A 15469-nucleotide genomic window follows, 5' to 3' on the forward strand; every position below is an offset into this window, starting at 1 on the left:
CCTGTAATCTGAGAAGGTCCCGCCTCTATGGCTGGCTACCGCCCGGAAAATCTTCAGTGTTGATTGACACTTCAGTAATAGCCTATCAGATAGCGCTGTGGGCGGGACATTGCTCGTGTACAGAGAGTGGTGACTGCAGACAGAGAAACGGCCGCATCAGAGCCAAAGTGTTATCGGCAATTTTATAAAAAAAAGGCCGATACCGATAATCGATCAAATGATGAATATCGGCCCCGATAATCGGCCTGGCCGATAATCGGTCGACCCCTAGTACGGATGTGGCAGGTGTTGCCAAGTACTTGCGTGCAAGGCCAGCCATCTTGCTGTGTGCCCCTTCATGTTTGAACATTTGGAATGCGCTCTCAGCTGGAGAAAGAAACCCTTGCTTGATTTACTGAGTTGATAACCAGCATTGTAGGACCGCTTAGCAAGATCTCGTTTGTTAGTGTTAGTTAAGATAACTCAAACATATCCAGGGTCTGTTGAACTGGCTTCGTAGTACAGGGCACAGGTGGCTGCGTAGCAGCGCTAATGTCAAAGACACAAACATTATACATTATATTTGTATTTTACCAGGATGCAGTGACACAAATATTTGGGAAGGCTTAGCCTTCCCGAGCCTACAGCACCCGCCGCCCCTGACATCCCCACTCCCCCCGTTGACAATTTACTAGCGGTACCGAAGTGGGCCGGTCGAGAGTCCCGGGATGATTTTTAGTCCCAGTCCACCCTAACCCTACATGACCGTATGATTGCCCATATTGACACACCTCATTCCTAAACTTCTAACAGATACAACATAAACCGATCCTTCAGCCTCATGAGCTCTCAGACACGTTCAAAATTAAACTGTCATCGCTGTCTGAGCTTGCTGCTGTGTGCGCCGTCGTGCGTTTACATGCAGATGCTGGGATCCTGGACGGTGCAGCTCGAGCGCTGTGCCCGCAATGACGTCACACATCATTTGGCGGGATTTGAAGAATCCCCGAGAAGATCCAGAAAATGGTCAACATTGAAGGCAGATTAAAGGTTATCAAAGTACAAATATCCAAAATCAGTTCCGTAACGGTTTTCAAGGGGACAATATTTACTCAAATTGATGGGTTTGGATGATGGGGGAAAACCGTGTCACAGGCTCTTTAAAAGGCTGCGTGACCCGGTCAATGCCGTCGATAGTTACGCCACTGGGGATGCTCCGATCGATTGGCCACCGATCATTATCGGCCAATGTTCACTCTTAATAGTTTGATCGGTGCTCTCTATAAAGGCCGATCAGGAGAGCTGGAAGTGATCAATATGATCACCTGAAGCCCCGCCCGCTGTTTAGCGAGCTGCATGAGAAACTGACCGGCTGTCAGGAGAGAGAGAGAGGGAGAGGGGAAAAGAGAGGCTCCGTTTCTCCCGTGTTATTATCCAAAGTTAATGTAAACTTTTGAATAATGTACTTCATCTACTACAAGTAGTTTGTTTGAATGTAATAATTATGTTGTTTGTTTGTGGAATCATTTATTGAAAAATGAATCTCAACTTTTCGATCTGTTAGAATTATAAACTGAAGCAATATAAAAATGAGCCCCATTAACCGAGTTTTAAACATCATAGTCCGGTAATTACCTGACGGAAACTCTGCTGCACAATTCTTCTTCCTATTATTATTATTATTATTATTATTATTGAAACATGACCGGTTAGTTTCGAATTTGTCCGGTAAAATAAATTATTTCCGGACATTTCACCGGCAAGAAAAAATCCTAGCGGAAACCGTGGTTGATACATGTGGCCCATATACAAACGTTTTATTATTCTGTTAGTCCTGCCTTCACCACCAACCAAAGTCTCTAGATCAGGTGACGTCAAATTGTCCTTATGAGATAGAAGTGTGAATCCTTTAGCTCTTTCCTTCCTTTTTGTAGGTACTTACCTTCTTTTTGTCTCAACATGTCCATTTCCTGAACATATGTGCCTGGATCATATTTCAAAGACATGTCTAATCAGGACCAGCGCCATTTAAAGCCAATGTCAGTTGATGTGCACAGCTTTGACTGTAACACCGTGTGCTCAGGAGGCTGAGCCCGAACACTGCGGGCTCCGCTGAGAGGACAGTGTGCTCAGGAGGCTGAGCCCGAACACTGCGGGCTCCGCTGAGAGGACAGTGTGCTCAGGAGGCTGAGCCCGAACACTGCGGGCTCCGCTGAGAGGACAGTGTGCTCAGGAGGCTGAGCCCGTACACTGCGGGCTCCGCTGAGAGGACAGTGTGCTCAGGAGGCTGAGCCCGAACACGGCTGGCTCTGCTGAGAGGACAGTGTGCTCTCGGTAATAGTGTTTTGAGAGTGTTTTGCCTTCTGTGTTGCAGCGCTGGGGACAGAGAGTGTGACTGCCCTGTACGGAGAGACCATTGTTGTCCCATGCAACGATGGAGCTCCAGCACCAGAGGATCTGATGTTCGTCAAGTGGAAATACGTGAGTAGAACCTGACGCTCACTGCTGCCTTTGAGGTGTTGCTGTTTTTACTCTTTTCCTGGTTTTTCTTTGGTATGTGCTTCTTCACAACATTATCTTTAGTGTATCTTATATTTTCCCCTTATTTCTGTTAAGAGGAAACAGATACATTATATTTTTACTCAGAGTGCTGAACGGTGAATCCATTTGATCATAAAGTGTTATTACGAGCAGAGGAAATACCCCTGAACACATATAACACATAACCACCCAACAGAATGGAAAGAACCAACATTGTTAGTTTCATTTCATTTCATTTCAAACCATTATTTATACAGATGAATCCCATTGATCTCTTTTTCAAGGGAGACCTGCTCAAGTAGTTCCACATGAAACATAAAAACATAAATAGAACAACAAAAGGACATCATACAGCATCGTTTACATAATTATCCACATAAACAGGTACCAATAGCTTCTGATTGAGTAGCATCCAACCGAGCTTTAAAAACATTTAGTGGCACCAGATTGTTCAGTTTCCATTTAATTTGCAGACTGTTCCAAGACAGAGGAGCTGCGCATCTAAAAGCTGTCTTCCCTAAGACAGTCCTAGCAGTTGGCACATTTAATAAAACCACAGCATTCGATCTCAGGCAGTAGCCACTTACAATTCTCCATGAGATCAGGGAGCAGATATAAGATGGAAGTTCCCTAACATGGCTTTGTATATAAAAATGTACCAGTGACTGAGCCTCCGTACAGTTAGTGAAAGCAAACCAGCCCTTGCATACAGGGTACAGTGATGGGTTAATGCTTTACAGTTTGTCACAAATCTCAGTGCACTGTGATACGCAGCATCTAACTTGACCAGGCAATGGGCAGGTGCATTCATATAGACCAGATCCCCAGAGTCCAGCACAGGTCAAAGGTCACAGTGACTAGCCTTTTCCTGGCCTCAAGCGAGAAACAGGACTTGTTCCTGAAAAAGAAACCTAGCCTAACCCTCAGTTTTTTTAGCAGGTTATTGACATGAAGTTTAAAAGTGAGACAATCATCAAGCCAGATACCAAGGTATTTGTAACAGGCAACAACTTCAAGTTGTATTCCTTGCGTAGTTACAATATCTAAAACAGGCTCTGGTGTCTTTTTAGCTTTAGAAAAGAGCATTACCTTGGTTTTATCCACATTTAAAAGAAGCTTAAGTTTAGAGAGCTGAGTCTGAATAGTGTTAAAAACAGCCTCATTAATGGAGGGACCTGCTCAGTACATCACGGTATCGTCCGCATACAAATGTAAAGTAGCTTCATCCACATTTTCACCTAAACTGTTGATGTAGATGGAGAATAAAAGTGGACCTGAAACAGAACCTTGGGGAACACCATTAGTAATGTTTAACCACTCAGAAGACAGCCCATCAAAGTGAACACATTGTGACCTTTCAGAGAGGTAGTTCACAAACCACCCACTGCATGGCTGGACATGCCTATACTGGCTAGCCTCTGCTTTAAAATGTGATGATCGACAATGTCAAACGCTTTTGAAAGGTCAATAAATAGAGCTGCACAACTCTGCTTATTATCTAAAATACTCTCCACATCATTCACCACTTTCATTGTGGCAGTGATGGTGCTGTGTTGCTTTCTGAAGCCTGACTGATGTTTAGACAGGATGTCATTTATACATAAAAACTCCTTTACTTGTTCACTCACAAGTCGTTCGAGCACCTTAGCCAGAACTGACAGTTTAGAGATTGGCCTATAGTTATTTAAAATAGTTGCCTCCCCTCCTTTCAGTAAAGGCAAGACATAAGCAGACTTCCATACTTTTGGAATTGTATTAGTGCTGAGGGAGAGGTTAAAAAGAGAAGTAAGAGGTGGAGCAATAAAATCTGCAGCTATCTTTAAAAAGAAAGGTTCTAAGTTGTCCGGGCCAGCCGGTTTCCTAGGATCTAACTTGGATAATGCTTCATGAACAATACCAATAGTTAAAGGAGTAAAACTGAAAGGGTTTTCCAGACCACATTGTTCAGAGTCAAGGATTGGAGCGTTCACAGAAGCAGAAGTACAGTCAGTGACAGAATCAAACATAGAGCCACAAGACACAAAATGCTTATTAAAGCAATTTAGCATAGTAGCCCTGTCCGATATAGGGCCAGATGCTGTGGTAAGGCACGGAGGTAGCTCATTTGGGATATCACCAGTGGAAATCGATTTTATGGCTTTCCAAAATTTCCTAGGATTATTCAGGTTTTCTGTGGTAACTGACAAATAGTACTTTGATTTAGCACTTTTTATTTGAGATGTGAAGCTATTTCTTAGCTGCCTAAAACGTAGCCATTCTACCTCTGAGCCTGATTTCCTAGCCTTAGCCCAAGCATTATTTCTCTCATGAAGGAGACTGGACAGCTTAGCAGAAAACCAGGGATTGTTTCGTCCCTTCACTCTAAATGTACGCAGAGGTGCATGTCTATCTATAATTTTCATAAAACCAAGATAAAAATAAGACCATGCAGTTTCTACATCAGCACACAAATTGATTCTACCCCAATCAAAATCAAACAGATCATGCACAAAACCCTGCTCCACAAAGTGTTTTTTGTCTCTCTTTGTGATGATACGTGGTTTAACCTTTTGGACCTTAGTGTCCCTAATTGTGGCCACAACACAGTGGTCACTCACATCATTAGCAAATACTCCCACAGATGAGTATTTATGTGGAACATTTGTTAAAATTAGATCAATTAAGGAGGATTTATTTGGGGACTTAATATTTGGGCGAGTAGGACTGTCTATAATCTGGGTAAAATTCAAAGAGGTACACAGGTTTTTAAAATCCTCTGACCCTTTATTACCTCAATATTCACGGCTAAAAAATCCAACTGTTTACTAACAGATTTGGAAACCATACCGGGGGCAACACGCAACATCTTCAGGGTTTCTGCCGGTTTCACCAACTCAAATGTAAGACTTTTTAAGACCTTTTTAAGACCACTTTGAATAGAATTTAAGACCTATTTCACGGCAAGAAAGTAGAGAAGAATTACATCCCATAATTACTTATAAAGTAAATGTATTCATGTTCAACATAAGAACTGACAGTACACAGAACTGTGTTATTGTGTTAGACTAACATTGTGTATGTGAGTGTGTCTCTGTGTCAGTGTGTGTGTCTCTGTGTATTAGTGCTGTAGCGATGCGTCGACTTCAAAATATCGTCAACGACATATTTCCGCATCGACGCGTCGCTACACTCACGTGGGTCACCCAAAGCAACAAGCAGTTCGCAATCGCACTTCAAACACAATGGAGACTGAAACGGCTACCACCTCCTCCTCACAGGATTGCGCACGAAGCCCTCAAACGAAAACATCTCGCCCTAGGTCTTCAAAAGCTAGTTAAAGTTAGTCCAAAACGCAAAGATATTGTCATTTGCAGTCTTTGCCAAATGGAGTTGGCATATCACACAAGCACAACGGCTATGTTGGAACATTTAAAGCGGCAGCTAGCTGTGGTGGCTACCATTAGCAGCTAGCATTTGCTCTCCGATTTTTACATAAAAATGGAATTATGGATTATAAATTCAATCATTTTTTTATACATAGACGTTAAAAACCTATGGATTAACCTATGGATTCACCGTTTTTTCTCATTTTAATGCCATTGAACACGTCTTTTGATCAGATTGACAGCTACGGTGGTGAGACGATCTCCCTAGAAGCTCTGTAAAGGTACGTGTTGTGATGACTGTATTTGCTTCCCCTGTCGCGAGTCCGGATCACTCAGTGATGATACTATATACCTACATAATCTGTGGAGTCTCAGCTTTAATCGGATATCTTGTATGTGCAGCTACGATGAGTAATAAGGGTACTTTTATCTTGAGTTCTGTGCCAATGTCCGTTAGCATTTTTCGCTCATGGGTCATTTAGATGCTTCTTATGAGACTTGTGTTTTGTTTTGGTAAACATGGTTTGTATTGTCAGTTAGCTGAGATTATTTCCGTTAATCTGGTATAACACATTAATAGGTTCTTAAATATTAACATCCCCTGAGACACAGTATCGTGAAGAAAAATGTGTTTACATTACTTTTTTTTACATTACGTTTTTTATGAATTGAACAACAGAAAAATAATCGTTAGATTAGTCGACTAATCGATCAAATAATCGCCCGATTAATCGTTTTCTAAATAATCGTTTCCCCCCAGCACTACTGTGTATGTGCGTGGGTGTGGTTGTGTGTGTGACAAGAGCTATCCTCTGAGCTCTGCTGCCGTGGCTACAATCTTTCATCGTTGGTGTTTAGCTACGGTATTTAGCGTCCACAGCACCTCTGCTTTTAGGGTTGACGTAGACCCAAACGTCGCCCGGAGGTCCCCCGATGATGTTGCGGGAGCTGCTGCACTAGCTAACGCTGCACTAGCTAACGCTACATTTGCACACAAAAAAAAGCTAAATTTTTTTTCAAAAGGTGCAGCGGTCTTCAAACACGTTCCCCTCCACTGGTTTCAACCAAGCACTACATTCGATGTTTTCCAACCAAATACGGTTGAACTTACACTTCCCCATATTTATTTGTAAGTAGATTCGAAGATACCCGAGTTTCTGACTGCCGCTAGCTGAAGCTTGGTTGCTAGGTTATGTCGTAGCAGCTTTCTAAACAGCTGTGGTCTAGAGAGAATAATCAGTAAGGTAACAAACGTACAGCAACACAATATTCGTATTAAAAGCAATAAGGATCTTTTATACTTGCAAGTATGACGTCTCCTCCAAAAGAGCACATACTGTTCAGAGTGAAACAGGCTCTCTTTATAGGAGGACATCAAAGCACATTTACATTACAACAACATTCTGGGAGGCCAGCTGATACCCCCTCTGGCACAGTATGCAAAACCATAACTCCATACAAGACAATGGGATATACAGATACCCCCTCAGACACAGTATGCAAAACCTTCACTCAATACAGAGCAAAAGGGATACAGATAACACCTTATCCTAACTTCCTTCCCCTCATCCTTCCTGTAGTGTCATAAAACCCCTTTACAGAAACATCTGTTGATCACTCACACACATTCAAAGGTCACTCCAGGGATTTTACCTAATCAGTCAAACCGTTGACATGACATTTGCAGAACACAGCAGTTTACATTTCATTAGGTTTACACTGTATTAAGCTTTAGTACCATCATTTCCATCACAGTTACTAGCTGGATGTTCTCCGATAAGGGGCCGGGGGAAACAAAGTTAGTGATTACTGGTTCCATGTTGATTTATTTCAATACAAATTGTTGGGGGGAACGGAAAGGCTTTGCAGCACGGACATTTCCCCCAAAACACATTTAGACGTGATCGCAACACAGAAGTACCTTTAAAATCCGATAACTTTTAAAACCTTCTAAATCATATTTAAGACCCTTCTTATTTTTTTTGATCATATTTAAGACGTTTTTAGGCCTTACATTCTGATTATTAAATGTAAGACTTTTAAGACCCCGCGTGAACCCTGATCTTGCAAGAAACAGAAGAAACTCAGCTATTATACAATATTAACCATTTTTAGCTAAACAAAACACAAGGGTAATACCAAGCCTCTGAATTAGCCCTGAGCGAAAAAATGCTAACGCACTTAGCACAGAACTCACGGGAGAGATACCTTATTACTTATCGGATCTGCAAAAACAAGATATCACATGAAAGCTGAGATTCCACAGATTCCAGAAGTATAAGTATCATCACTGTGACCAAAACTCAGGGCAGCAAATGTGAAACCAGACAACACACAACTTAGCTTTACGGAGCCAAAACGTCAAAAAACGTCTTACCTTTGATGTGTTCTGATCAAAAGTTGTGTTCAATGGCATTAAAACGATAAACATGCTACTGAAGGTTAATCCAATGTGTCTGTGTCACTTTGAAATGATTACTGATAATCCATCAATCAATAACAGAGTTTTCATATATAGCTGCTATGATAGCTACGAGAGTGTATGACAGCTTCCGGTTTTGGACATTCTGGCTACGCATCACTCATTCACCAATGGGTAATGTTTAGATGGATTTTAGGAACTTCCCTCTCGATTCTATTGGCACTAACGGTTAAAAAGAGATGTCAATCATCAAAATCGACCGATGGGTTCCAGAGATATGGAAAATCCACCCAAATGACCCCAGAAGTGGAGTTTTTTCTAAATCTCTCTAAAAAGGTCACATGTCACTTGTTTTGCATCAATCTTGATACAGGGTACTTATTATATGTTATAGTTTGGATTCCTATAGCTTTTAGTCTACTATCCCATCATTCAAGGGTGGTTTTCACTATAAGTAATGGGTTTTTTTGGGACGGAAACTATCATTTACATTTTTTTACTATGTTCAATCTGAATTTACTTTAAAATAAAAACGTTCTATATTAATTCTGACTTTTCTACATCCAACTCACAGGTTTATCATTGCTTTGAGAAAAGATTATTAATTTACCCCTTTTAGAAGTGAAGATATGGTCATTTGTTCTGGGAATGTCATTTTTGAGCCTGAAAACAGGCTCGGTGCTTAACAGGTTGATCATGATGTCAAATGTTGGATAATTTGCAAGAAAGATTTCAGACTCAATTTGATTAAGTATTATCGTATTGTAATTATGGATCTTCACAAGTGGCAGTTTAGCTAGGTATACATTCAGATCTATCATGCTGACAATGTGAATCAACAACGTGTCCCTGTCCTAAATAACATGAGGGCTGCATATCTAAGTTTTTAACACAGTTACTTATTCTTTAGAGATGTACATATCTACAAATGACTAATGTAGTGTTCTCATGCAGTGTGTTGAAACTCTGGTGTAAACACTGAGTTAAACCGCAGCCAGTGAAGACAGAGTCGTAGTAAGTTTGACCGTTTACTGTCACAATTATTCATAGACATGGAGGTGAAAACTGTAAATAAACACAAAACATTGTTCTTAATGTAAATACATACTTAAATTGCTTTCCTGCATTCTTTACAGTGTTTAACATAGTTGTAAATAAATAATAACTAATCAATGATCTTTGTAACAATATTCTTCCTAATAAATGATCTTTCACATGAAATAGGTGAAATAGACAAACTTACAGCATTGCCTCTAGGATGTTTCTTGTGGATGGAAGCAGATTATATTTGGAGAAATACACTCTCTGGCCATGCCGTTTCTCTAACGTTAAACCGGAAGTGGCGATGCCGTAAACCGGAAGTGACGCTAAGAACAGCGAACTTAAAGATAACATGACCATCCTAGTGGTGACTTTATGAACTGCAAACAAATTATAACATTATAAAATGCCTTTAAGACAGCAACACTAATGCTTACTGTCATGTGTTTGGATTCAGGAAAAAGATGACGGCACTCCTGGAGACCTGCTGATCCAACAGGCCCGCAGTAGTGAGGCCACGGTCCAGGCCACGGACCAGTATGCCCCGCGGGTCAGCATCGACCAAAAGTTGAGCCTGCGCATCACACAGGCCTCGCTCAGAGACCAGAAGACCTTCACCTGCATGGTGGTGTCCGGCTCCAACCTCATGGAGTACCCCGTCACCGTCAGCGTGTGCAGTAAGCCCAGTCCTGACTCACAGCAAGCATTATGTTGTTCATGTCAACCTGAAATCTGTCTGCAGTGTTTCTCCATCAATCATCAAGTCAGTGTTCAACATCAATCATTTGTTATGTTAAGAACCTTACATAAGATATATTTTTTGGATTGCAAATATGGAATTTATTTTTGTTTAAAATAAAGGCAATGCACACAATTTGAAAAATAAAGAGTAGAAAATAAACAAATAGAAAATATATACAAGTTGACCGTGAAAGATACAAATCTGTAGACTGTCTGACAAATAAACACAATTATGGGCAGTTATAAATGAGATCAAAGCATGGATCAACATATGAATACCATTCCATTTATCAGTACTATTATAACATTATAATATATGTGTACATTACGTAATAGTGCGTTTTCATATGGAAATTATATTATTATTTTAGCCTTTTCTTCTCCTAAAACATGCAAAAACTAAAATATGGGTCAACGTTCACCGTACTACATAGATGTTCTGGCAATACATTTTTTAATTTGTATATGTCCCTTCTTTTTGACTTCAATATTCAGTGGCACACATTTTAGATCTGTTAGAAATGAAAATCAATATTGATATGGCGTAATTTTAATTAAATACACTATTTAATTTAAATTAGTTTTATTCTGAAAAAAACGGAAGTTCACACTAACTATTAACTTGAAACTTTTATTCTGAAAATTCTTCACTTCCGGTTAGCATTAACATGTGGCGAAATGCTACGTTTTCAAACCGAGAATCGAAGCTGAAATTACATGTGATGTTGTACACTGAGCACACTGGGATTAGCACTCATGTATTGACGCTGAAATCACGTTTATTAGGGAATGTTTAAATAACCACAGACACCAGAATGATGTAATTTAACAACAGAAAAAGGCAGGAATTGCATTGGACCCGCCCCCGACGACGCCGGCCAATAGGAGAAGACCTCAGGTGACAACAGGAAGTGCAAGCCAAGAATCGTGAGCCTCATCCATGGATGTATAATAAGAACTGGATACAGCATGGGAGGCGGGGCCTCATTCATTCCTATGAGAGTTGCTCATTGGCGCATGATGATAAAATGGCCCAACTTTTGAGAGAGCGAAACGTCACAGATTACCCAGCATGCCTGAGAAGTACCCGTATGTGCGCTCATAGCGCATGCGCAACTTTAACCAAAATGCTCGTCAATTTGCGTACACGTAACCACCGCACGTTCATGACAGCATGGTAATGATTTGTTATTATGATGGATTTGATATTAACGAGGCGGCAGCTAGCGGCTAGCTAGTCATTATGCTAATGTACACATCAATCGTTATGTACTTATATTACGCTGTAACAGGATCTAGTGATATCCAAGCCACAGAGCTTCATTTAGCAACTTTTATTTAATACAACATTTACGGTACAAGATTTAATCATACAGCCCATGTAGTATAATAATGAATTACAGCAAACATGTGCAATATATCCATTATTACAGCTCCGTGGGATGGCAGTAAGACGATATGGGTCCGTTCTTATTGTGCATCCATGGGTAAAGATAAACGCAACTCACTATTGGTTTCTCAAACAGCATCTCTGTAAACTACGTGTATTCACTGACTTTCACTCTCTGCCTTTAACGGCTCGTTGTAGTTCCAATAGCTCCAGCCCCCACCCTCCCTGTGAGCACAGTGTGCTCTGATTGGTCGGGGTCGGGACACGTAACACGAACGTGCCGGGCGGCGCGGTCCCGTGGGTTAGATGCGCGTTCATAATGCAGAGGGAAATAACTCTCAGAATAATGTTATTAGCACATTTTTACAACTTGAGGAATGAATGTTTTTAATAAGGGCTATACAAGTGTCCATACTGCGTAGTTTATCCATCCATCCATCTTCTCCCGCTTATCCGTGGTCGGGTCGCGGCGTAGCAGTTCCAGCAGAGAGCCCCAAACTTTCTTTTCCCTGGCGACATCAACCAGCTCTGACTGGGGGATCCCAAGGCGCTCCCAGGCCAGCGAAGAGATATAATCCCTCCACCTGGTCCTAGGTAGTTGGGTAGTTTATTTAGTTTAAAAAAATGTATCTTTCCCCATGTAAGTCAATGGGAAAAAGTGTTTCCGGGCCTGGCAACCAAACGGAAGTGTAGTACCGTCGTTTGGCCAACATGAATATTTTCATCTGAGTCGTTCACACTTCCTGGGGGCTTGGCCTCATCCCAATACCTCTCCTCGACTCCTCTCTTCCCCTCTGTCACTACCCGATCCGTCCCCTTGCCCGATCGGTACTGGGCATGTGCGAGATGGTCCGCCATATTAGACAACTCCGGACGGCAACCCAAGGTGGACACTTAACACAGTGGCTTTTAGCAAAGCTCAAAAGGAAAACGAGAGAGAGATGAGTTATTGTTATTACAACGTGACTTCACTATTATTTAACAACTCTTTTTATTGGGTTCTTTTATTTGGGGTTAAGTACATTGTCAGAATAAGTGATCAATGGATTTAACTTCTGTTATATATCTGCTATATGCCATACATTTTTGCATACATTCACAGTCAATATTTATTCAGTATGATAGCTGTCTAACAGAAGTTAAATTCATTTCTCACTTATTCTGACAATGTACTTAACCCCAAATAAAAGAACCCAATAAAAAGAGTTGTTAAATAATAGTGAAGTCACATTGTAATAACAATAACTCATCTCTCTCGAGTTGCGCAGTACCGATCGGGCAGAGGGACGGATCGGGTAGTGACACCCTCCTCCGGGACTTGACCCGGAAATCGATCAAGACACGCCATGTTGAAGGACGTCCCAATAGCTGAAATGCACACGGAGGAGTCGAGGAGGGGTGCGGGAGGAGACGAAAGAGAGGATACACGAGAGCAGACTACGCGGAAGTGTTTTCACCACTCGCGTATCAAAGCCCCGCCCCCACCTTCACAGCTGGTCCATTTCAACAGAGGAAACCTACAACTGGAAGATGAGTGGAAAAGCGTCACTTAAATGTCTAAGTGCTCACAGCTCCGTGGGAATTATTATGTGCAATTCGTTTCTAAAAGGCTTTCACATTACTATAATTATATATTTATTTAAATGTAGGCTACATCTTACACCTCCTCTGTCCTCGCGTCACCTCCTCGTGTCTCTCGCTCGCATCTTACGGAGGCGGAGCTAAGACGCAGGGAAGGGACGCGAGTGAGGGAAAGGAGGAGTCGAGGAGGGGTATTGGGATGAGGCTCTTCTCTTCTTCTCCTGACCTCGGCTGACCGGACACATGGGGAGAGCGCCTCCTCTTGCAATTTCATTTGTACACCACCGCATATTTTGTGTAATTAAATGCAGTTAACTTTTATAAGCTTCCCTTGACTCTTTTCAGTGTCTCCTGCCTTCAGGGTTCTAGAATTACTTACAGATCCCAGTGATGATGGCAATGCGTTTATATCTCCGCACTGATTGAGTGTTGCAGGTGAATGTGAAGCAGCATCACTTGTGCTACAAAGATCAATCATATTACATGTATTTTGGCATAATTACTAGGAAGCCACTAAGGTAAACAGAAAGTCATTAGCTCTGACCTAAGTCCAAAAACAAATATGTTTGTGAAGACATAAAAGAAATGTTGCCACGACTTTGTGTTATTCTGGAAGCTGATGGTCTGTCTGTGTCTTTCAGAGGAGCCGTCTTCAGTTCAGATCATGGACCGCTCGGCTGCGCTGCAGAAGGACAGAGCCACTGTAGTAAGACTCATGCTTTGTGTTGTCCTGTTCACTGACGTCATGTGTGCAGGCTTTTCAGGAACTGCAGTACCTGGTGGGAGCATTGCACATTGAACACATTTACATATTATTTGATTAAGCTCGTGAATTCATACTTGTTGCATAGTGGTCAGAATGTTACATAAACCAGTTGAGAGTATTGTTGAGTTGTGGCTTACAGACATCACACATGAATATATTTCTAACACATTGAACTAAGTGGCCACACTTTACTTTGCTTTATAATACACTTTAATGTAGTTGTTATCCTTTGAATGACATTATGCTGTGTTATGATTGTTCAGTACATGTTTAGATGCTGCATGTACATGCTAATACTGACATGAAGACACACTGTAAATGAGACCATGGGAGACACAGTTGTTGGATAGGACCCTCTGTGGGTGAGGGGCTTTTGGCTGAGGTTAAGGGTATATCCAGCACACAGGACAGTGTGAAATCAAAGCCATCGTAATTTGTCAACAGAGGGAAGAAGAGAGGGTCTGCTCAACAACAAAAGCAACAACACATGCACATCCACTCCAATACACGCATTCCCTCACTCTGCTCTCTACAGTTGCTCTGATCCCTTTGATTGGCCTTTCAACGCTCAGTGATTGAAACAACTCATGTTGAGAAAACAAAGTGTTATTATTTGGATATCTTGAATGATGTATTACCCGTTTCTGCAAGCATTTCTGCTGCATGTGTGCTGAGCGTCACTACATTACTCGCTATTGTGGAACTTGGAAATGCCAATGATGTCGATTTAAACTCGTCTCAAAGCCTGAGCACCTAGCAGCTGACTATTGGTTCTGCAGGCAGCACGCTGCCAGGAAAGCTTTAATGTCCTAGTACCTGAATGACTAATCAGACCTGCCAATTAAAATGTAGGTTAACACCTGTAAACATTGGAATAGTAGCATGTGTTTGAGATGCCGACAGCAGTCCTGATGTAGCAGAGGTGTGAAGGGATCACTGCTTTGTTATATACGCATGAGCGTCTCGTGTGGAGATAAACTTCAGACGCCTACAGCAGCAGGTTGTTTGTTTGGTTACAAAGCTAAGTCAATGTAATGCTACCCTATGCACTGAGTCTTAATGGTTCTTAAGGCTGCAGCCACACGAGGACGATAACGGTCAGACTGACGGTTCGCCCACACGAGGCCGACATGGAATAGCATGAAATGATAACGATAGCGGGTCCCAAGGTGGGTAGATCTGCAAACGAAACGCTCTGAGGGCAAATGGCTCCGTGTCTACGCCTATACGATCATTTCCTGATAACGATGATGCAATAGCCCCAGTGTTTGGAGCCAGGTCCCGGTATCTCGCAGGGCAGTGCACCCAGCAGGAGCTTCCAGCTAGATTTGATCGATATGGACATAAACGCGAGTGAAGTCTAATCGGACAGGAGACACGCAGCTCGGCATGACCACCTGCAGCTCCGCCCGCTGTGATGGAACGATGAGTGGAACAAGACACACACTTCAAGTTAGATCATCACTCTTAGCTATTTTAATGACCTCTCAAACTAAACTAGTTATACAAATGTTTATTTTGACAGTCGGGTCACTCATTACTGGATCAGCTGCTGCATGAGACCACGGATACTGACGGGCTGTCAGGAGAGGAAAAGAGAGGCTCCGTCCTCTGTGTATTATTCTTATATTATTATATACAGT

At 41.8% G+C, this 15469-nt stretch overlaps 1 protein-coding gene across 2 annotated transcripts in view; it reads left to right on the plus strand.

Moving 5' to 3' along the window:
* The window catches only part of alcama (activated leukocyte cell adhesion molecule a), a 117553-nt gene that overhangs the window by 70555 nt on the left and 31529 nt on the right, over window positions 1-15469 (plus strand). For both annotated transcript variants that reach the window (XM_034098359.2, XM_034098361.2), the window contains exons 2-4: window positions 2354-2460; window positions 9806-10025; window positions 13702-13766. In XM_034098359.2, the coding sequence (XP_033954250.1) occupies window positions 2354-2460; window positions 9806-10025; window positions 13702-13766 (392 nt within the window). The remainder of the gene's footprint in view (window positions 1-2353; window positions 2461-9805; window positions 10026-13701; window positions 13767-15469) is intronic.

The sequence above is a fragment of the Pseudochaenichthys georgianus genome, chromosome 14 (genome assembly GCF_902827115.2).
Source record: "Pseudochaenichthys georgianus chromosome 14, fPseGeo1.2, whole genome shotgun sequence".
Taxonomy (NCBI): domain Eukaryota; kingdom Metazoa; phylum Chordata; class Actinopteri; order Perciformes; family Channichthyidae; genus Pseudochaenichthys; species Pseudochaenichthys georgianus.